This window comes from Ammodytes marinus (assembly GCF_949987685.1).
Source record: "Ammodytes marinus genome assembly, chromosome: 10".
NCBI classification, from domain to species: Eukaryota; Metazoa; Chordata; class Actinopteri; order Uranoscopiformes; family Ammodytidae; genus Ammodytes; species Ammodytes marinus.
Window position 1 is genome coordinate 22,151,835 of NC_137214.1, and position 23,820 is coordinate 22,175,654.

Below are 23,820 nucleotides of genomic sequence, written 5' to 3' on the forward strand. Positions count from 1 at the left end.
CTTGTTTGAACTACTTCTAAAATGAGCCTTGCTCTTTGGTTGCATCATGGAGTGCAGCTTTCATCAGATGCCTCAAAGATTGCAGAGCCAGACACGGTACTGGGGCGAATGTTTGGGCCATGGCAGTTTGGGGTATTAATTAGATAGAGTTCCTGAATATTCGGTGAAGAGAACAATAATTGGCCTGCACCAATAAAGTTTTTTTTTAAACACATAAAGGGGGTATACAAAAACACTCCCTCTTAAGATGAAACGCAATGAAGTTATCATTAAAAAACATTAACTTTAATCAAAGCAATATACTATCATAGCAATACAAAGCTTTAATAAGTGCTTCCCAAAGACGCTATCAAATATTATGACATATTGGAGACTACAAATTCTGACTGCTCACATGATGTGGGCTCTTCAGATCTTTGCAAGAACAAGGCGAGGCAAGAAATAATGCAATATGTCTGGTTAAGCTGCTTAAGTCGTCTTCCGACATGGTTATTGTTGCTGATACATGTAGATTACAATTAAAACCAACAGACAAACTGGTGAAGTTTGCTTATTAGTGGAACCGGGTTGAAATTTATTCAGAGAGCATGCTGCATGATCTGGCTCTTAAGAACTACAAATCTCACTCTGGGCTGGTCGAACAGTAAAATGACTAGGTACATTTTAGGATATATTAAAACAAAGCAACCAATGGAAAAATTGAGGTATAAACTAATATTCTTACAACAGTCTTAAACAGTCTTAAATTTAGCCTGAGACCATTATAAATAAGATTATATCTATTACAAAGATGTATTATGGTTGATTTAACTGTTGAACAATGATATTTAGTATACGTTTACAGTTATTCTTAACAAAGAGAGGCAGCAATGAATCAGTTCTTAATTCATTGACTCAATTTATTTTGAAAATAAAATTGTTTAATCTACTGATTGTTTCACCGTAGTAAGGTGCATTTATCATGGTTTAAAGCAAGAGGAAGACTAACGGGGGTTAAGGAAACAGACTTATTGCTTAGTTTGAATCACACAATTCATAGGAAAATATCCTGTAGTATACAACTATACGGGGTACACAAGGTCAGCCAGTCAATCTGTTGGCTTGCAGCAGTGACAGATTCAATACATAATCAATATCTGTTTAAGTAAAACTATATTAATCTGTTAAATAATTTCCCTGAGCTGGAGGCGACATCACCTTCAAATAACCTGTTGCGTAAAACAGTCAAAACCCAAACCATTGAATTTAAAAACATATAAAAACAGACAGGCAGCACATTGGCATGTTTTGAGAAGCAGGGTGGAGTGAATGCTTAGTGTCGTTGGTTGATAAATGACAAAGGATTCACCAATTACCATAAATAGGATAGAAAGGATAGGAAAATAAAAACATTGGCCTTCATCCTCCAACAACTAAGTAACACCTTAACACAGGTCCATGCAATAGGAAAAACGGATTAAGTAAATTGTCTTTTCTAATTTTTCATCCACTGAACATTATCAAATTAGAGCTTAGACGGGAGTGAAATGATTGTTTCCTTGCAATTATCGTATAAGCTACAATATGACTACACTACTACAATATGAAAAATATAAAATACTTCCAATGAGGATTAGTGTTCTTACCTCTAGTGCCTCTATAAATCATAAATTAAACAGTATCAACGTGTACATTATGATTGTTTTAACGAAATATTTAATACAAATTTTTGCAAGTATAACCTCCAAAATAATCAAAAGTGTTTTACATGCTCTAGCTGTATAATCACGTACAAATACTTTTATTTTAATCTTTGATTTTGTTGTACAGAAAGAGACTAATAATCGCACAACAGCAGAGTGAGCTTACATTTCTGGATTGCCAAAAGTAAAAGCAAAAGACAAAGGATGGAGGAATCTAAAGCCCCCTGATAATAGACAGGACAAAAAAATCCCTGTGCCACAAGAATGATTCTGTATAATAGACAAGGTGAGGAAAAAGGCTTCTTGGAGAAAAGGTTGATGTAGTTTTGTTGTATGTTTCCACTTACGAACTATTTATTTATATTAAAAAACTGCAACTGTCTAACACACAAGACACATGCTGAGCCTTATAAGTATTAGTGTATTTAGATTTACATACATTACTTTTCTGTGTGCACTACATAATGTATGGATTAAAACTATCACTTGATAAAGAAGAAAATGAACAAATGTTACACATCTGTAAAACAAATTGTTATATTTACTTTTCCTAGTTCTACCTCTTTAAATTGAAGTCTGCTGGTATCTGCTTCAACAGCAAAAAAGAAGTGCCTTAATATATTAGCATAGAGCACAAGAGCCTAAGATCTGCAGTGGTCAATCTTTTTGTGTCTATATTATTATCATTTAACCTACATGCAACCCTAAACTTTTAAGTAAGGTTGAATAAGGCCTTGTTCAGATTTCCAAACTAAAGCATTATACAGTGTAGACAACACCATCTCTTTCAGAAGATGGCATTCTTAGGTTTTTCTTTTAGTCACAATGTACTTCACAGCACAGGGACATCACGGTGGAGCGTTTTGTCCTGGATGATGTGTTTGTGTATGTCTGTGCATGTGTAACTAAGCGCACCTGAATGTATAGGTAGAAACGCTTGTGACTGACGGTGAGTCATCATCGCCATGGTGCTAAGCCGCCCGTTCCCGGGGGAACAGGGTTACCGTCTATACACCACTTTGGGATTTTTCTTTTTACATTTGAAAAGCAAACCATGGCCCGGCTCACAACAATCCTTCACTGGCTCACTCTCTTCCCTCACTCTTTCTCTCTCCTCAATGACTGAGCAGCCAAAGACAGCAGACACTACAACACATACAGTATCTGCTCATTTCACAGCGCCACATCCTTATCTATGTCTGTGTGACATTCAATATGTTTCAGATATCAAAACATGAACCTATGCAGATGAAATGGAGACAATATCACAAAGTCAATAAATAACTGCCTCTCTGCTCTGTCATTTGCTTCTGGAGAACATTATGTAACTGTAGTCCTGGTGTTTCTAACTTCAAAGTACACAGGATCAAGTATTAAAAACATGTCATGAAAATCTGGCCCTTGCAACTTTATTGTATTAGCTTAACTTAGCATACATACTAACACCAAGTCTGGTGTTATGTTATCCATATTATAATAATATGGCTGCCAACCCCTCTAAAGCTCAATAATTAACTCGGAGGGAAAACAATCTTCCACCCAAAAATAAGCATTTAACGGTAACTGGACCTTGATGGAGTAACAACGTGTAAACATTTTTCAACTGCCCATGACTTTAGTAAGCTAAGCTAATTGCCTGGTTCCAGCTTTTCAGCAATATTTTCATCCAACGCTTATCAAAGAAAATAACAAACTATTCTCTTTAAACTGACATGATTTTCCTTACAGAGCCAATATAAAAATGACTCACCAAGTAGCTTAACGCCCACCAACTACTCTGGGAGTATAAAGTTGAAAAGTGGCACTGGTATTACCCCCACACTGTGAACTTCCATTCGAAAGGTTTCTTTTAATTGTGTTATTTATAAATAGAAACAAGACAGTCTCCTATATGATATGAAAACATTGATTATCATCAGTTTTAATTATTTAGTTCCATGACATCATATTTTATTTTGTTTTGGTCAAGTAGTTGGCATCTAAATTATATGGCAATACTGACCCTCAACCATACTATGGAAAGAAAGACACAAATCAGAGCTGAAGCAAATCCTTTGCTGATGCATTTGGGAAATAAAACAGCATAGCTGACAAATTGTTTCAAATTGACCCAAAATTGTAAAGTAGACAGTTAAAAATCATAATCTTTTATCATGTTTCTATGAAGTACAATCATATTGGTGTCACTAATAATTTAAGAGTAGCCTATACAATTGGATGTTTGTCACATAAATGCTCCTTTTTGTCCTTACATGACTTTACCTATGCAGAAAACGAACATGACTTTCACAGTTGGAACCCTGGGAGCTCAACATAGCTCCTTCCAACGTATCAATTCTACTGGAACTAAAACATTTACAACACAAATTAGGTCTTAGGTTGTTCTTCAAATGTCTAGTTGAGAAGTGCCAAGATAGCATAAAAGCACATGCATTGTAAAGGGTCTCAACACACGCCACAATAGAGGCTTTTCAGAAAGAAGTTACCAGTATATACTTTATGTGTGGTGCTGCACCAATGTTCAGCAATCAGATACAGAGAAGTAACTATTGTGATAAGATACCAATTTTCTCACTGACAGAGACTCAGTAAAGCACAATGCAGCAATGTTTGACTCAGTGGTACGGATCTCTACCATTTCCAAGACCTTTTTCTTGGTGTTAAAAAATGTTTCTTTTTACAAAGTAGGAAATCAATAACTTAATTTAAAGTAAACAAAGCAGTTTGTAGTGAATTAGAGATACCGAATATAATTTTTCTCGCATTTTATCACAAATCAGTCCTAGGAATGATACAATACCACGGACTGAGGTATCTGAATGCTGGGGATTTTATCTCAAATCTATGAGCACTGCTACAGTATGGTTTGATTCCCTTTTAAGTAAATGGGAAATTAACAGTTTTTTTAATTACATATTTACATCTTTAAAAAAAAAGCTCTTGCATGGCTGGCAGAAGTAATGACAAGTGTGTGGGAGGGCAGCACAACTTGAATAACAGGGAAAAAAACTGATGGGGTTGCGTAAGCCAAAAAAACATTAATGAATATACCGACAAACAGTGCACAGGGCTTTTTTCCCCTTTGGATCAAACAAAACAATAAGGTAAAATGATTTAAAATTCAAAAATATAATAATTGCATTATTGGTGTTTTGCTGAAATATTATGGGACTCTTACTGTATCTCTTTGGTCCATCTTCCAGGCAGAAGGAAAGTGTGAGAGTGGCATCCTCCTCAAAAAACTCTGACGCAAAGGCGTCCCACCACAAACTGTCACTTTCCTGTTGAAGGACAAAAAGAATGGAACAGTTAGACACATTTTCTCAGAGTTAATCATTATCCCTTTGTTTTCCTAAAGAACAATTATCTTCAGTTTGTCAAAGCCTTTACTAAATATGTAGTGTGTACAATCATTGCCTGTTTCAGTTTGGTATACAACTGTTCATTTTCTCTTTACTTATTAACCCATTGAATTTACTTTATCTGGGTTTCTTGGCTTTTGTATTTTATTTTATTTAATGTATACATAAATTCAATATTGATCTGCTATGATAAGACAAAGATATTGTGACCACGAAGGCTTTGCTTTGAGACAAGATCAAAAAGAGCGTTGTTAGATGAAGCAGTGCAGGGCAATTATTCCCTTTATTGTACATTGGCGTGTCTGTTCCCTGTCTTTAGAATTAATTTCATGAGCTTTTATTTAAATCACTGTTTTTCCATTTGAGTTTAAGATTGTCAGCAATTAAGTATGAACCATTTAACAGCCAAACACATGCGTAAAACCAATTATCCCAGGGCCCAAAAGACATCACTACCGAAAGGATAAGAACAAAAGGCTAGCAGCTACAAAAATGATAAAAAGCATATACAAATGAGGATAAATCAACTGATCTCAAAGGTGAAGTTTGCTGCTGGTGTAAGCCTCCTGTACAGGTCAATGTCACACCAGTCTGGTAACAACCTTTGCTTGCTCCCACTAGTCCGAATTACAAGCTGAGCTCCAACAGCTTCACAATTCACTGCTTCTTCTTCTTTCTTTATTTTACAGCCGGTGAGGACACTTTTGGTTTGTACTTTCAGAAGTTCTATTATTATTTTTTTGTGATCATTGCTAGGATCTACAGTATATTTGTAGTGGTGGTGGGGGAAACTTTTTGGTACTTTTAGTTTTCATAGTTATTTTCTTTCATGCATCTACACAAATGCAAGGGATATATCTAAACTCTAAATCAGATAAATACACACTTGAATATTGTGGAATTTGCAAGAGAAGTGACAGTATTAGTAAGTAATTAGTAAGGGGTGTAAATTCATCACGATACAATACAAGATCAATTCCATGGACAACTATACAATATTTGCTGATATCACAAAGTCTGGCACGATACAATTTCAATTCCAATCGATTCAGTGGCCTGCGATCGATATGAGACAATATCATTTACCACAACCTGTTGCATTTTATATCAAGTCACAAAAACATACTCTTATATTATGTCTGTGCTCTCCCTGATATTTAAATTAAAAAACAATCCGTTATTTTAGTGGAAATAGCGTCACTGCTAGAATTCCGCTGTGAGAAAACACATTCATGTAAATCTCTTTGCCCTGAAATTACCCCTCTAACAGCCTCTTTACCCTCTGCCCCCTCATCACAAAAGAAAAGCCCCACTCCCCCTGGCCTCACCCCTCCACCCACCAACCAACCTTATACTGATGCTAATATCCTCTGACACGTTATGACAGATCACTACATTTCATTCTGCGTAGGGCTGAGGGATGGCAGGCACTTCCCAGATGTTGACAATTAGCATTGTCACCATCGAGCAGCGTCAAGCCCAATAAGCAGAGCGACCGGAGTGCCCCGCAGGTCAATTCATCTCAAACACAGCGTCTCTGATGCTAAGAGGAAGGTGACTGTGATTTGGAGGACCTAAACCTGGACCTTCATACAGCTGGTCAATCAATAGGTGATCATGAGTTAGAGGGTAAGTCTTCTTTGGGCTGAACTGTGGACTACAAAGAGTGAATGGAGACACCGAGGAGTTTGATCAATTATGAAGTCTAAAGATTTGTCACTTGTAGAAGGATGAAGAGCAGATAAATTGTCAAGAGAAAGTTTTTTTTTCAATTGGATGTTTCAATTTGTACAGAACTGTAACAATATATGTTATAATCATCAGCATTTATATAATCAACATTTGTTTAGCAAATCCTCACATATAAGATTTTTTTGTTTTAAACAGTGGTACGGCGGCTATGGCCTTTTAATAATTATAGTTCTCCCATTAGGCCAAAAGATGTAGTTGTTTGAAAGGCAACACAGTTACAAAATACATCACCCACCCACCGTCACTGACTGTACAATGAATGGATATTTGGGAGCATGCCGGGATATTCTCTGTGTATGTGCATGAACCACTAGCCAGCTGTCCACTGGGACTGCATGAGCTGCTGTGTGTGTGTGTGTGATGTGTGTGTATTGACTGATTGTCATACTGTGAGAATCAGCCGATGTGAATAGCCAGCATGTGTGTAGAGTCTGTTTCATTGTGAATACATCATACATTTCAGAGAGCCGGTAGGAGAAAAGAGTTACACACCAGGACAAAGCAGACACAGATAAACAGTCTGACTTTGGTGCTGCTCCGCATTCAGATTGAGTTCAACCCATAATCCAGTATGATGAGGGGGCGGGAACTCTTGGGTTGGACAGTCAAGCGAAGGCTGAACAAGACACACACACACACACACACACACACACCTCTTCTCTCCGATCATGAACGATTCTGTTTTTTACAGTTCATTTCCTTCTCCTTGACGCATGATGCAAAATAGGAGTAACATCACACAGATTTCAAAATAACTCTTTAAGATTAAAGGATAAGGCTGGCACTGTCCTATATTTTTCTGATCATCATCAAATCCTATCATGAGACAAAAACAAACTGCTCTCAGTATTAGTCCATCGGTCAGTCAAGTCAATGCATTTTTCTTATATAATAACCCAGTATCAAAAATCACAAACAAATAGTTTTACTCTTAATATAATGCTACAGTAACACTGGTACCTCAACATAATCATCACAAAATCAAGTAGAAAAATGAACTGTCTTCCGGGCAAGTTCACTGATAATTATCTAACCCATCATCTAACCCAAACTGCGCTGAATTGAGGCATTGCCATAGCATCCAACTCACTTTCAAACATACTACTACGTCAACACTTTAATATCCATCAATATCAAACTCAGTGGAGTGAAATTGAATACTGACAATTCTTGTGCTCTTATTATCCAGATACTGATAAAGCATTAAAAAATACATTTTCAAACAAAAAAAAACAAAAAAATCACACAGTCTCTTTCTGTTTAACTACTGTACCTACTTCTTAACCCTTCAAAATAAAAAACTGAACTTTCCCTGCTGTTCAAACAAGTTAGAGGATTTCATGAAAAATTATGATCCTCATTTTGACATAAACTGCCTGGATTTAGTGTAGGAGATAAATTCTTCGAGTGCATCTATCTGTTTTATAGACTATGGTATTCATTAAGCTTCCTCTTCCTGTTGTAATGAAAAGTGTTTTACTTAAGCTCCCACTTCTCTGTTTTATAGGATAGTGTCCTTAAAATCCCTCTGATTCAGTTTGACAGAAGAGGGTTAGTTAACCTCCCCTTCATTCTGATCCAAACAGTCTTTCACTCGCCCTGATTTCACTGCTGTTTTATAATGTGGTATCTTTATACTTAACTCTTATCTACTTTTACTACATTTTGGCAGTCTTTTGACGTTTAAACTCGTGCCTACAACCACCTCAAAAAAAGGGAATGCAGACCACAAAGAGCAACTATAATAAACAAAATGGTTTGAGTTGGTGTCTCTGTTGAAAACCGTCCCACCTACACAACAGATAAGCCATGAGAACATTCACCACCATAAAGCAAATGGCACTTGGGAATATCATTGCTCTTCTCCAGACAATGTTTTTTTTTGGTAAATTTAGAATACATTTAGTATAGCAAGCTTATAAAGCTTGAACATGTTGCTCAAAGACTTTCCATTACCTGCAGGGAACGGTCTACTTTGAATCAGTAACCATTAATCCACTAAACTGAAGCTTTTGGCCAGCGTCTAGTCAAGTTGTAAAGCGTGGCTGGCTGAGCCGTGGACTGGCCAGGTTTGGCCCAGATCTAAAGACACAGTAGAAGCTGGATCTGAGCCAGGCGGGCCGGACAACAGCCAAAGCCTGGGCAATGGACACAAGCCATATGAAATCCCATGACTGAAGCCAAGAAAGCCACACTGAAGGAAGGCTCATGGTGCCGTGGGTGTTCTCTTCAATTAAAATTTCAACCAAAGCAGGAAATGTTAGGAGCTTTGTTGTTATTCTATCATTGGTAGCTGGTTATAAACTCGTAAATGACACATATTCACTATGCCTGGCACTGCTCCATCATCTAATATCATATCTGCCTTTTTACTATTTGATCTCTGCCTGTCTCTCTTTATATCCACCACCTCCCCTCTCTCTGTGTCTGTCTCCAGTCTTCTTTGCATGCTGCCGGCTGACAGACAACGTCCTGCCTTCGTTTACGCTCGCAAACTCTCTGACGAACCACGTGGCGTGACGATGTTTGTTGTCAAACGCTACAAATCAGGCCGACTCTGAGGGACCCGAGGTGAACCGACATGGTCACAGCCGTGACGGCCGTCAGCCGATAAGGCTTTATTGATTCAAACGGATCGCACCTTCATCTAAGGGGGATTTATCAATGTGTCAATTGCCCACTAGGCATCCACAAATCACCAGCGCTGGCCTGGGCCCCCAGGATTTACAGGAAATCCAGAGGATTGGAGGGACAGCATAGGAAGGATCCTCAGTCAATAGCAACAAAGCTAAAGGGTTACGACCAGGCATAGTGATATGTCCATACAGGATAGATAGGCAGATGACACAATGTGGCAACAGGCAACAAAAAAGTTGTATAAAAATGCACTAAAACACTGTTGAGTATATACCCCTTTAGTTCACATAACACAGTAGATAGTTATTCTAGTGCTCATGCTGTATGCACGGTACACACATCTTTATTTACTGCATACATATGGTATGCATTCACACTTCACACAGCCTCGTAAAACAAGACCACGGTTTTTCTACTTCACTCTATCTTTCTAAAGAGTCCATGAAGCATTTATGTCTCTACGTTTAATATTGAACCAAATTCCCAGCAAGCTTTTGTAGGACTGTATTTTCTTCTTTGCCGTCGCTCTCAGCCTCTTGCGGCAGAAAAGCCTCCAAGAGTGTAGGCGTGTCTGGGGCCTGACCTTGGAGAATTACCAATGTTTGAATCCCCATTCAGCTTCTGAATAGCATGTATACCAGGCTGACTGGTGGGCCAGGGAAGTGTTACTGTTGTCAAAGATTCCAAATGCCGCAGGTTATTCGGGAGCATAACACCTTGAAAGAACCAAATACTTTCTGGGTTAAAAAGGATCCTTAGCGAGGTAGATTTTGTTTGATTGTATCGTGACGGACATTGACGGATGAAACAATCTAGTAATTAAACTATATTTTTTTCAATAAACACACAAATACAATTATATTTATTTTTTGTGGCAGCACCTTAACCGAAGGACAACACTCTCCTTATTTTATGACTGAAATGTCTATGATATAGTGCAAAGTCGGTATTTAAATTTTTAAGTAAACCTGACAATTTGATCACCAATCATCTGTTGATTAGTCGACCAACAAGTGATTAATAAGACAATAATTTTGATTACTGATTTCCTAAGTTGTTAGAAGCGAGCACAATCCACATTAGTTCGGTTCAACTTTTCAAATGGTCGATTTGCTACTTTGTCTGCTTACCGTTTCTCATCGTTGTTAATTGAATATCTTTCGGATTTGGATTATTTGTGAGACAAAAATGGCAATTTGATTATCTCAACTCCTCTTTAAGTGTTAAAGATATTCACTACTTGGCTAAGAGACAATGTTGTTTTGTCATCACTGGAGTTTTAATTCTTGTAAAATAAATCCCCAGATATGGTGGTCCCTGGAAAAAAAACCTAACCACCAGATACTGTTTCTATTCAAGGGTTTCTAGGATGACAAAGTACAAGAACCACTCCTTTGAACAACACCATTTTACAACTATGCAAACTTAACATGTTGCTGCATTTGGCCACATTACAGCCACCAGCCAAGCATTATGCAAATGAAGAGCAAATTAATGCAGTAGAGGGGGTAAGGCATCACCATTGAACATCCACTGCACATTTACCAGGAATAAACTTTCCCTATAAATGAAACCAGTGAAGAAGCTCCCTTGTTTAATTGCTTGTCATCCAATTTATTTAGACATCGTGCCTATTCTCATTCTCTCTTTGTTGTCAGAAGTAACAACTTACAAGCAGCGTCAGTCACAGACCACAGTCTAGATTTAAGGCCGACGTTAAACACCTGTGAGTCGTATGGCTGCTGTTTGAATGCCCATGCATGGAGAGGAGCTGCACTATACATCCAGCACCACTGGCTTTTGCAGAGGAGGTTGCAGGATGGATATACATATCTCATATTTCTGTGAGGTGTGAGCACTTTATCTTTTCAGATGGTTTGATTTTAGTAAAAGTCAGAGGCCTACAGCAGCAAAACTATCCAATATTTAACAAGAAAGAAACATTTCCTAAACATCTGAAACATGAATTTATAAAGCAGGAACATATGTTATTTCCGTCCTAAGGTGACCCCTCAGATTTCTCTTGTGACCCCCTTTAAGAGGAACCGACTTCCAGTTTGTAACACACAGGATTAGGAGACTTGCAGCTTTTCTTCTTTTTCTGCAATTAGAAATTCACTTTCTTTAGGTTTTTGACTGTAGTTAATGCAGAAAAGGCTATTTAAAGATGTCATTTTTTGACAGATGATTTATAAATATGTGTACAGGTATGTTCAACAACAAAGCAGCTTAGAAAGTGTCTCACCCGACAGAAGACAGAAACAAATCAATATCAGAGATTGGGGCTCCAGGTGAAATGACAAAAAAAAAATATTAAAACAAAATCCATGAAGGATAAAACAGGGAAGGGACATTATTAACACCACCCATGAAGAATTCAAATCAAAATGAACTCTCTGACTTAGACACACACACACGTGTCTAGTCATCCAGGCTGTATTCCCCAGTGCTGAGCTGATTAGACCAATAAACAATCGACATACCTCACACTTCTGCCTAACAAGACGCTCGTTCAATGCTGAAATAATCCTTGTAGACCAACATTTTTCGTGTTCAATACATAAGATATGTGCATGGAAAATAATACATTTAGACAACCCTGCAGTCTATCCCTATGTATTCATAAAAGTTCAGTTAAGTTCATCTCGCAGGAAAAACAGCAAACTACATCAGAGTCAAACAGCTGATCAGCAAAATGATGAAACACCGAGAAACCGGCACAGAGCGCAGGCCGGCTCCAGCCGTAACTAACCTGAAGTACAGTGTGTCTCCCCGTGTTCACGGTATCTTGTGCTGAACTTTCTTTTTGGCTCAATGATGCAATATAATATAAACTTTCACATGTATTAAGCAAAACTATAGAGCACAAGTTACTCAACTCAAATTCTATTAGCAAATTGGCGTCCAAAAAGCCTATCAAATTTAAAGGACTAAAGCAAATCTCCTTTGACCAGCTTATTGTTTGATGGACAATTGGGGCAGTGAATGAAGATGATGGTGAATCTGGGTTGAAAACCCAACCAAAAACTATAATATTGTTGACAAAATTATTCCTGTAGTTTGATAACTTCTGTAAGAAACCATCATGGCAAAACATGGAAAAGACACAGCCCAACAAATAAAGATATTGGCTAACATTTCCTTTAAAAAATGGACAAACAGATTATTCTGTCCTTTAATGTTAAGGACTCATTTGGAACAGACCTCTGCCATAGGGAGCAGACGGGTCCAGTCAGTTTACAAATGGCACTTTGGAGCATTATGTGTTCATAACTAAGGATACATGATTATGTATCTAAAGCTAGGTTTCAGCATTTCAGGCTTCAAGGATCCAAACTGTGACCTTTTTGCTTCGTGACAGGCCTATCTTACCACATTGGGGCGGAGGGAACAACAGGACATATATGAACTCCAGGCCCGTCTGTCTCCTCTGTTATCTGAGCCACAATGCAGCCTGGAAGGAACCATGGGAAAGAGCCAGGAAAAAGGTGGGTCTATTGTCCAAGCTTCCTGCTGGATGTGACTGACGCTCATTGTTCGAATGGAGGCCTTGTTTTGTTTTTTTTCTTCTTCGTGTGATTTTCTGGGAACATCCTCTAAGAGCATCCCATGTTAAGTGTGGCATTACTGGACCAACACAGTGAAATCGGCCTTAATCTTTTTAATTCCTCTGCTGAACAGTAGTTTATTTGCCAAGCTTTAATTTACTTTTTGGGTTACAACTTCTTGGTTTAATTATGAAGATGTGATCACCCTATGGATATCTTTCATCTAAGATTTTTAAATACTACATAAATCCAAAAGTATATTTGATTTTAATGACTTTTAATTAACCTCAGATAATGACCTAAAGCACCACTTCGCCAATTCTGAATTAATAACATACGAGTTCATGTACGTTACGTGTAACTCTACTGCTTTGACAGTGGGAGGAAAACACAGTGTCTAGAACATAGAACGATAGTGTCAGATTTGCTCAGCAGGTATGGTGTATTGTGTTTTTTCCCCCCACTCAAAACAGCTGCCTAATGCATCAAAAAACATCAACATTAGAGAGAGCTGAACAACAGCAAATTTGTGGGCCAGACCGATAAACACTGAGCTGAAATTCGATAAAAAGCCCTGTTGAAAGCCGAGGTGAGCTGCAGATTTAAGGTGATGATTCTCTATAGGTCCATCAGTACGAGCGACCCCTTTCACGTTGGCAAATTTTCATCTGATACATTGTTATGATAAAGATATTGATTAGCAACTTTAAAGATTGTTTTATATTCTGCTGGCTCCAAAGCACAAAATCCCTTTCATATGTTGACTCCTGTGATGGGTCTGACTTGTGCCTCTTTTGCTATTTGTCATTGGGCGACCGAACATGTGTTGCCTTTGGCGTTTAATTAAGTTATCTTAAAATCACTCACTGTGGTCTGTACAAGCAGACATTTATTGTTGTCACCCAATAACTTGGAATAATAATAGTGTTTAACTGTGCTGTATGTGTTTAGAACATGCCTTACCTAAATGCAAGATAATTGCATTTAATGTAGGTGGTTGTGTGCTTTCTGTCCATATTCAATGATTTTACACCAAGCAGCCTCTTTGTAAGAGATTAAATTAGAAACAGGTGAAAGCTAAGTTACAGTAATGACCACAGTTTTCTAAGGATAAGGCTCCTTGTTCCCTTCCTTTCAAAACTGCCAGCCTATCCGCTCACCTTTTAGCAGTATTATTCTTTAATTTGGCACGGGTGGATGCAAGCAGGGAGTAAACTAAAGGAAGCAGAAGCTAATGTGATTCAGTCCTTTCAGTGACTGAAGCATTATGCATATGTGAAATGTGTTTTTTTGTTTTTACTGTAAGAACTGTGTGCAACATTTTACAGGTCCATACAAGCAGATGTCTGTTCATTGTCATGTGTCTGTGAATCGTAATAAACTCAGACATATTAGAGACTCGCTTGATGTAAAAATAATAAAAAAAACGCTATGTACGTATATTTGATCATTTAATGGATACTGCTCAAATCAGCACGGTCCAGTCAATACTTATATCTTGTTAATCTCTTAAAACATTTTCTGTAAAGATCTCCTGTGTCACTGAGGCTCATTAAACTGAACAACATCCACATATCTAAATTACTGGGAGACATGCATCTATCTGACCAAACATACAGTATATCTCATTTAAAAAATGAAGTATTAAAAGCATTTTATTTTTTATTTACATTGAAACATTTTCTAATTTAAAACCAAGTCAGGACACATGCGAAGCCTTTTCAGTGATACAGACAGTGGCTGTTTTCCCCCTGATTGTAGATAAATCCAACAGTAATGGTTCAGATAAGGCCACAGTGATGTTCAACACCATCCTGGTAATTACTCTCAGCCACACACGCACAGCACACTGAAAGAAATGTCTGTATATCAACAAATCTTACCAAGGCCATGTAGGTCTTTACAAATGTTTGAATGTGACTCGGTCAGGTTCCAGTTGTTAAACTGGTTCCAGTCATGTTTTGTATGAAAAAAAAAGTTTTGCCAAAATCGTGTGATGTGGCGGGGAGATCATAACGCTCACACAGCATAATGCACATTGGCTGATCCACTTGGACTTAATAGGGCTTAATACTAAAGACATGAGAGATGCACATTAACTTTGGTTGTCTAAATCGATCACGCGTTTGATTTATAACATGTCAGGAAATACAGAAAAATATCTCAGGGATAGATTAGCAACTGCTATGAAGCTAACGAGGAGCCAACACATTAGACAAAATAAATATTATTGTATCTAGTGCATTCTTCATTCTTTATTTGAGCTGATTAAATAATCCATTTGAACATGAAATCCTGGGTTTTATTGTTTTAAACATTGCACGTTGTTAGGACATACTGTACTTGATGAATGTCTTGTAGGGCTTTAACAATTTGTTGATTAAAGGATTAGTTAATCATCAATTAATCAGCAACAATTTTGATAATTAATTGTTTTAATTGCTCTTCAGGCAAAATGCCAACGATGTGCCGGTTACAGCCTCCTAAATATAAAGACGGCTGCTTTGCTTCGTCATATGTGATAGAAAACAGAATCTCTTCATACGTATCTCTAGTTTTTGGACTGTTGGTCGGACATACAAACCATAAAGACATCAGCTAGGTCAACTGTTCACTAATGTCTGGCAATTTATAAAGCAAACATTAATTTAAAAAACTATCTTTAGACCAATCAATAATTAAAATCATTATTTGGGGTTGTGATGACTTCTGGGCTGAGAATTTCCTTTGAATGCAGATTTTCAGTTAAAATAAATCTCTCCTGGTGTGTTCTCGCTGGCTCATCTTTACTCCCCCGTTGTGAACTTTACGGCTGGGTGCCAACTTGACCTCTACATCATAAGCCTATTCATGTCAATCTGACACATGGTGCTGATGGGAACACATCCACTTTGCCACTGACAGGAACAAGGGATTTTTTTGCCTTAATGAACACTCCAGTTCATCAAGTTCCACAGTGGAGCCAATGAGTCAGGACTGTGGGCCCATTTGAATAATGAGAATGAGACTAACTACGTATGTGCAATAGACACAAGAATCCAATGAATGGCCTGCCAATCACTGTTGCTGATTGCATGTCTAGTCGCTGAGGATGCATGTGACCATTAGACCCACTGTCAGCAGCAGCAGAGGAAGTTTGTGAAGGCAGCCCTGTGGGTATTATTATTATGGTGCCTCCATTAAAATGCTTTTTGTTTTCCTTCTCTTTCACCCCTCTGTGTCGTACTTTTACTTACAGTGTTATTCTGTGTCCCCGCGCTCTCCTGCTGAATATTAATGTCTTCTATGCTAATGGCCGTACACCGGCTGAGGTCGAGCAAGCTCCTCCTCTGAATGTTAATCCGCCGCCTCATTTGCATACGCTTAAGTGTCAAATTCCCCCACAAATCATCGCAGCTTGCCTGCCTGGCTGCTGTACGACGATGGGGCTAGTGAACCCCCGAGCGACAGCACAGAAACAATGTGGTCACACCGTATGCATAGCATCAAATCCACATCAAAGCCTGTTTGGATAGGTCACAGAGGGTTCACATTGTGTAAAATGAAGGTAATGGGATACCAGTCAGCCCGGTGCAGAAATACAGCCAGGCAGTAATAAGTATGAATGGAGCAGGTAATAAGGTTGGGAAAGAAACAGACCCCGTGTCATCACAGGAGCAAGACTGTTTAAGCTGCAGCACAGTTAGCAGTTCAAAGGTGAGTGCTGATCTCAGATGAGACCAACGGGACTTGTGTCGTTGTTGTTTTTTTCTATTCTACCTGAGTTCTAGGTGTGGTTCTGGGTGCATGGCAGGTGAATAGGATTTTACTGAGCACAGAAAACCGCCCTTTAAGAGAGAGTTTGGCTTAAAAACAAAGCAGAGAACATAGGATCATACTAGATATGTATGTAACTCGACGTCATTGAAAATGAGGGTCACCCCTCAATTGGTCTCTCGAGGATAAATAAAAGTTAAATGAAAATAAATGAAATGTCTACTATAGAATTTGACAGCAAAAATAACTTAAAAAATCATAATTTCTTATGGTTTCAATAAAACCATAAAGTATTAAACATTCTCGGATTCCAGTTTCTCAATTGTGAAGATTCAATGTTTTTCTTCACCGTATGCTTAATAGAAAGACTGAATATATTTGAGTTTGCAGTGTTTTTGAAAAAATAACTATACATTTAAAGAAGTCAGCTTGGGTTTGACAAATTAGCGATTGTGAAAAATTGTGACCTTTGAGTATCTTTTGACGTTTTAAAGATGAATTGATTTGCAGATTTATCCAAAATAATAAATTGCAGGCGGCAATAGCTCCACTGCATTGTAGCTCTCCGAACATATACTCAAACAACTCATAGCTCAAAAGGAAGAGAGAATGTGTACAGTCAAAAGGAAAGAACGAAAAAAACGTAAAAACTACAAAAGAGCATTTGTGATAGTTTTTTCCCCTAGATGTATCTGGCTTTTAAAATGATTCACTAGATAGGAGATTCTCCAAACATTATGTCCATTTTAAGTTCCAGACATTCCATGGAACAATACTGTATGAAAGAAATGAAAAGAGTTCAAACAAAATATCATGTCCCTGTCTAATTCCAACAACGTGTTACTTCATTCCCCAGGGGGTTAACTGCATAAAGCTTTAGCTATATCACTTATACTGGTACGGACTCTAGCTTCGGCTGGGGTTAAGTCTCCTTCGAGTGTCAAGTCCTTGAGTCCTGCGCCTGCCAGTTTGAGCGGCAGTTTGCACCAAATTCAAAAGCACGCTCGTCATGAATAAGACAAATTAAAGGATTCTGACAGGGGGGGGACTTCAGTTGAGTCCTTCAACACTTTTCTAAAAGGGATGGTGTCATACTGAAGCTTAGTCAGGTCCCCCGGTAAGAAAATACTCAGAAAACAACCAGAATGCAACCTTTACGGTGAGTCATTTATCCATGATGACCTGCCAGCAACAAGGATGTCAAGCTTGCTGAGAGCCACTTAAAAATGTCTGTTCTTTTCACGATATTAGGAATCTTTACTCGGGTAATAATTCAGACAAAAACTGTTATTAGCGAATCCTTTAATAGCTCCAAATCCTTATGATCAACAAAATATAGCAACAATTAGTTCAAAGAATGGCTTTTGATAATGTCTCTTCACACTAAAATACAAACAAAAGTATAATATTATGTTATTTATTATTATGTTATTTGGATCGGTTCAAATTATTTATTTTGTATTTTTTTTTGCTAATTTTTCGAAGACAACAGAAACCTAGCCTGGTCCTACCAGACTAACGTACTTCATTTCATTTGTACAGAAGGTCTGGAATCGCTCAATTGGCAATAGTTACCTCACTTGAAGGCGGGTTTCTGTTGAAGTTTAAAACTTTTGGATCTGCCCAGTGCCACTCTGGACCTGCCAACCAATCGCATAACATATGGTTGTGACGTATGTCATGCGCCGGCTTCTCAGCCACCCCCTTTGTTCGCTGATTGGACAGCCACAAATCTGGCTGAGAAAACTCGCAAATATACCGCGGACCCAGACTGACGACTGAAGGGCAATGAAAATTGAGCGCAAGCCGGTAGGCGGGCGGTGCCAGGCGAACAGAATCCCCCATTGCATGTCTAAATACAGGGAGACCCCGTGCCCTATTCAATAGCCTGAAAAACAAACATTGTTTAACACAGTGAATTTGCCTATGTTGTTTGTCTGTTGTTGGTGTTGACAGTAATTGTGCAGCACAATCCTGCCACATATCACGTGTGTTCATACTAAGATGTCTAATAGGAAACCTGATTGACCAAAAAATAACAAAAGAAAAGTCACTGCATTGGTCTGACATACAGCTTAGTTTTTTGTATGCAAATTACTTTTTGGTAAAATAAAATTATTATAAATCTGTTCATGCCCAGCATGTAACATTTAAACTTTGAAATATTCCCTTATTTTGAAATACCAATGCTTTATCGCTGCACATTCATCAAATGTGCAAACATAGACACCCAGCGGTGGCATCCCAAACAATAGGGAATTACAGTTTTTTACGATTGCTAAACCACAGTGGGCACAACTGGAGCGACATGTGCAAAACTCTAACAAAAGTATGCAGAGCAGCGGTTCATTCGGACCAAACTCTAGCTCGTTTTTCATTGCTTAAACATAATTATCTATCTCATGGCTTAACCACAACCTGCACAACATTGTGGATTTCCAGCACTTTTTTCAAATGCTAACACACTGCTGCCATAACTGTAAACCACACATTCAAAACAGAATTAATGCATTTCAAACACTGCAGATTGCAATTTCAACTGAAACACTAAGATGTCCTGTTTTAGACTTGTTAGTGAACATATATACAGTATAAAGGGAAAGCTGAAATTTTTTATTTTTTTTTGGAAATGGACCAAGGAAAACAGGTTGTTGGAGGGAGAAGAGTGGCAGTGAGAGTGTGGATGTGTGGAGGAAGACCTAGAAGACATAGAGCTGTAATGTCTGATGAAATACAGTAAGGGCTACACTGAAAACCCTGTTGTGAATATTGGTCTCTCATTGAGAGAGGCAGTGTTGAGAGTGCAACCCAATCTGCAAAAATCTAAAGTTGCATCTGTAATATGAATTTTCCAGCAAACAAACAGCTTAGAGTTGCATCCTTACAGTAAATGACAACATTACAGGAATTGCAATTCTGTATTGCAATTATAGAATGTTTACACAGATAAATATTACATTTGGAAATGTTTTCAATAACATATACAAAATGTGTATCTATTAAAGCAAACTTCTGATTTTTATTTATTTTAGTTTTCCTAAGAAAACTGGTATGTTATAAAATAAACAATTTCATGTGAAAGAATTTCACCCTTTCATCAAAGAAAATATTACGTAATTTGTGTGAAATAACTACAATTATTCAAACTGTAAAGATTAAAAGTTTGTAATTTGTGTATTGGGGTTTGATGCTAGTGTTTGTACTCGTATTGTGTTCTGACTAACAGTGTGTGTTATCTCAATGAGGCTGGTTCATAGTGTTTGCTGCACTGAGCCTGTTTTGCAGGTGAAGTGAACTGTTCAGCTCCAGTGACTGTTGGTAGTGCAGACTGTAGTTAGAGTTTTGCACATTGAGCTACAGTTGTGCCCACTGTGGTTTAGCGATCGAAAAAAACTGTAATGGCAACACATCACAAGGGTCAACATTGTTATATATTTCCAAAACTGAGAAACACCGCTAACAGTTTCTATCAAATACAAAATAGGATATGGATCTGCAACAGCTGCTAGCAACAAAACTTTGATGAAATATGCAAGGAACTATCCAGCGGGACAATTCAGCTATTTTTCTTCTAATGGGATCCAGATTGTTCTCTGTGCGAGAAACATCCCAAACTTCCTGTTTTGTACCAACATCACAGTGACCCCGCGCTGATACCAAAACCGACTCCTAGCTCAATGTGTTCTGAATTTTAAAGGCTTCTCGCTGGTGATAATGATGACGCAAGCCTAAAGGGTCATTCTGCTGCTTCTTTAAGGGACTGGCTGCTTTACTCGCTTTACAGAAAGCAAACAGTCACACATTAAATACAACACTCTGTAAAGGAGGTTTTCTATTGCACATCTTTTTTCTCTTTTGATGGCTACACGTTTGCATGCATGAAGATAATAATTATCATTTGTCATTTCATTAAAAGCCTGAACTGTGCTGCATGGAACATCTGGATGCAAACAAATTGCAAAACTCCAGGCATTTATTGTACCGCTACATGATACGACTTTTGGCCCATTATATGCACCTCGTGCATTTTAGTCAAATGATAACAACAACGTGAGGGAGAAGACATATAATGCACCGTTGCCACTTAACAAAGATCTGGGGAGAAGAATGAAGATGCCACAAACACCAATAGGTGCAGAAAACTAATTATGTTATCGTGCAATTATATAATCGAGTTGAGGAGATGATGGTAATGGTTTGAAGTTGAACTGACATGTGTCAATATAATGTGTCTTTGTGGGCTCACATCATGAAACACATCCATGTATATTATTAACTGCATATGATGTGTATGCTATGTTTGTAAATAGCTGTGGTACGTTAACACAATGCATATGTCCTTTCATGTGTGTGTGTGTGTGTGTGTGTGTGTGTGTGTGTGTGTGTGTGTGTGTGTGTGTGTGTGTGTGTGTGTGTGTGTGTGTGTGTGTGTATGTGTGTGTGTGCATGTGTGTGTGTGTGTGTGTGCAAGAGTGTGAGTATGTGAGGGACTGTGCATGGTGATTGCACTATGTGTGGTGCGGGAGTTAAGGTCCAGTGGGGCTTGGACCACTCCGTTATGAATAATGCATGAGAGTGGGCCGATGCATCTCAGCAACATTGCCTTGGTCTGCTTAAAGTTGCAAGTTCCTCTTTGGGGAAAGTGGGCTTGGTTCAGCAAGCTGCTGCAGTAAGCCAGCTGGAGTCATGGTTTTAAAACAAAAATTTCACATCAAATAATTTTGTGATGACATTTATCCAACAACACCTCCGTTTTTTTAACGTCTCTGTGGGAATCAAATTCCAGCATAGCATTGAGGCTTCAAGCAGCAATGAGAAACCGCAGTATTTTAAAAAAAAATCAATATTTGGAGCAATGAAATAATTAAACCACACCCATTTTGAAAAGTGGTTTAATTTTTTAGGAATGACTTTCCTAAAAAATTAGCTTCTCAATAGTAAATATTTTCTAGTTTTCTTATTTTTCTGTAATAGAGTAAATATATTTTGCTTTTGGACTGTAGGTCGGAAAAAGCCAGATTTTGTTTTAAAGGCCACCGTGGTCTCTAGAAACTTGTGATGGACATTATTTGCCATTTGCTGACATTCTATAGACCACGTGATTAATTGATCAATGGAAACAGAGGGGGAAGCTGAAAGGTGCTTTTTATTGCCTTTTGCTGCTATATCGACTCCCCTAAAGATGCCTCGGCAAGGAGAAGTTGACATGTTGGATGAACTTTGTATTTGCACATTTACACATTTGTGATCACAGGAACAGATGCTGAAGACAGATGCTTGCTATATAATTCACAGTGGGATCATTAAATGTTTAGTCTGAGTGACACTGTGCACCACACTCGCCAAGTGCCCAACCAGTTGAAGCATCAGGAGGGAAACTGATGTCCCCCCCTCGCCCATGCAATTACATTACAATCATCTTACTTTGCAATTAGGGTCACTTTCATTGAGGACGCTTCCTGCAGTGATAGATCATGTTTTCCCGCCACCACAAACCCCTGGCCTGGACCATGGCAGTCCACATTGGGCAAACTCTAGTCTCTGCATATAATACTTGCTGAGCTCGAGCTTGCTGGTGCAGTTTTGAACCGAACAAACGCAATATGCAAATATGTAAAACCATGCGATATGCAAATGTATGCAAATGAATTAAATGCACGTGAAAAGGCTACTTTGCCTCAGTCTCTGCAACCTGGTTGGACTTGACTAGTCTTTCAGACTTCTTTCAGGCAGTGTTTTTCTTCTTCAATTCCTTACTGTGTCATGCTTCTATCTAAATTTGTGTACATTCATATATAAAATATATATTCATTTCAGTGATGAATTAGTGAAGTGACTTCTTGTTAGAAATGTTAAAAAGGATAATTTCACAATCACAGCTTCACTTGGTTTTGACATTTTATTATAACATGCGACTTCAGATGGATCACTCGACTCATACCGGGGTCATAGGCTATCACATAGGTGACCCTTTAAAGTCATGGGTTAAGTTAATTGGTCACGTGAGAGCATCTCTGCCACACTTTTTTCACTTTGAAATTGATATTTTAGGACTCATCCCTGAAACGGTTTTTCTTGCGGCGCAGTCTACACGGGAAGCTGTTTACTTTTACCTCAGGAATGTTTGGCACTTTGGCATCACATCCACATCTCATGATTGACAGACATGTACAGCTGACCCAAGTCGTATATCCCTCTCGCCAAGCCCTATATCTCTTCCCTCCTCCCCGCACCGGACCTCCACAGCCCCGCTACTCCCTCAGACCGGTACCGCAGCCCAACACGGGACCGTGCGGCGTGCGGTTATCCCCCGGTAGGCTCACCTCTGTGCGCGCCTGCAGCCGCTTGTTCATCTCGTAGATCCGATACTCGGGCTGGACCATGTAGGGCGAGTGTCTCCGGTAGAAGGGTCCGAACGGGGACGTGTAGAACGGGTCGTGGGCTGAGTTGGACATGGTGGAGGCTCCTGGCGAGGCGCGCGGCGCGATTTCAACATCCAACGGGCACAGCAGCGCACATGGGAGTGCGATGCTCTCCGAAGACCCCCAGTGGGAAGCAGCCGCTGTCGAGGCTGCTGAGCTGCACTCTGCAAGTTGGCCTGCCTAGTTCGCTGCTATAGCGTGGTGCTGGAGGAGGGGGGAGAGAGGGAGGAACATGGAGGGGAGGGGGTGCAGAATTGAAAGGGGAGGGAGGGATGTAGTTTCCTGTTCCCTCAAGACCTACACTGAGTTTTGCACTCTTGCAAAGTTCAAGTAAGACCTTTGTGTGCATGTGCACGTGTGTTCCTTTGTGTGTGTTCTAGTCCAAAAGTCGTTTAAGTTTAAATATGATAATATTCATTGTTCATGATGTTTGGTCCTGTGTATACAATTGTTTTTAAAGTCTTGGAAGAATCTAAGTCTTATTTTCAGCATATCAGAGGTTATGAGGAGATGAAGATAATGGCTCCAATAATGAAACTGTCTATGGCATATCAGCACAGTGAACATCTTCACTCTAAACAGTTTTGAGATAAATAAGTATTCTTGCAACAAGCTGACTCTTGCATTAGAAACACAAAGAGAAAAGCCACCAGGTCAGACA

The 23,820-nt window shown here is 38.7% G+C and overlaps 1 protein-coding gene across 3 annotated transcripts in view; it reads right to left on the reverse strand.

Moving 5' to 3' along the window:
* ldb2a (LIM domain binding 2a) overlaps positions 1 to 23,299 on the reverse strand; it is a 94,303-nt gene extending 71,004 nt beyond the window's left edge. For all 3 annotated transcript variants that reach the window (XM_080035653.1, XM_080035652.1, XM_080035650.1), the window contains exons 1-2: positions 23,061 to 23,299; positions 4,861 to 4,963 (exon numbers count right to left, since the gene is read on the reverse strand). In XM_080035653.1, the coding sequence (XP_079891779.1) occupies positions 4,861 to 4,963; positions 23,061 to 23,192 (235 nt within the window). In that variant the 5' untranslated portion in view covers positions 23,193 to 23,299. The remainder of the gene's footprint in view (positions 1 to 4,860; positions 4,964 to 23,060) is intronic.
* Between the last annotated feature and the right edge of the window lie 521 nt (positions 23,300 to 23,820).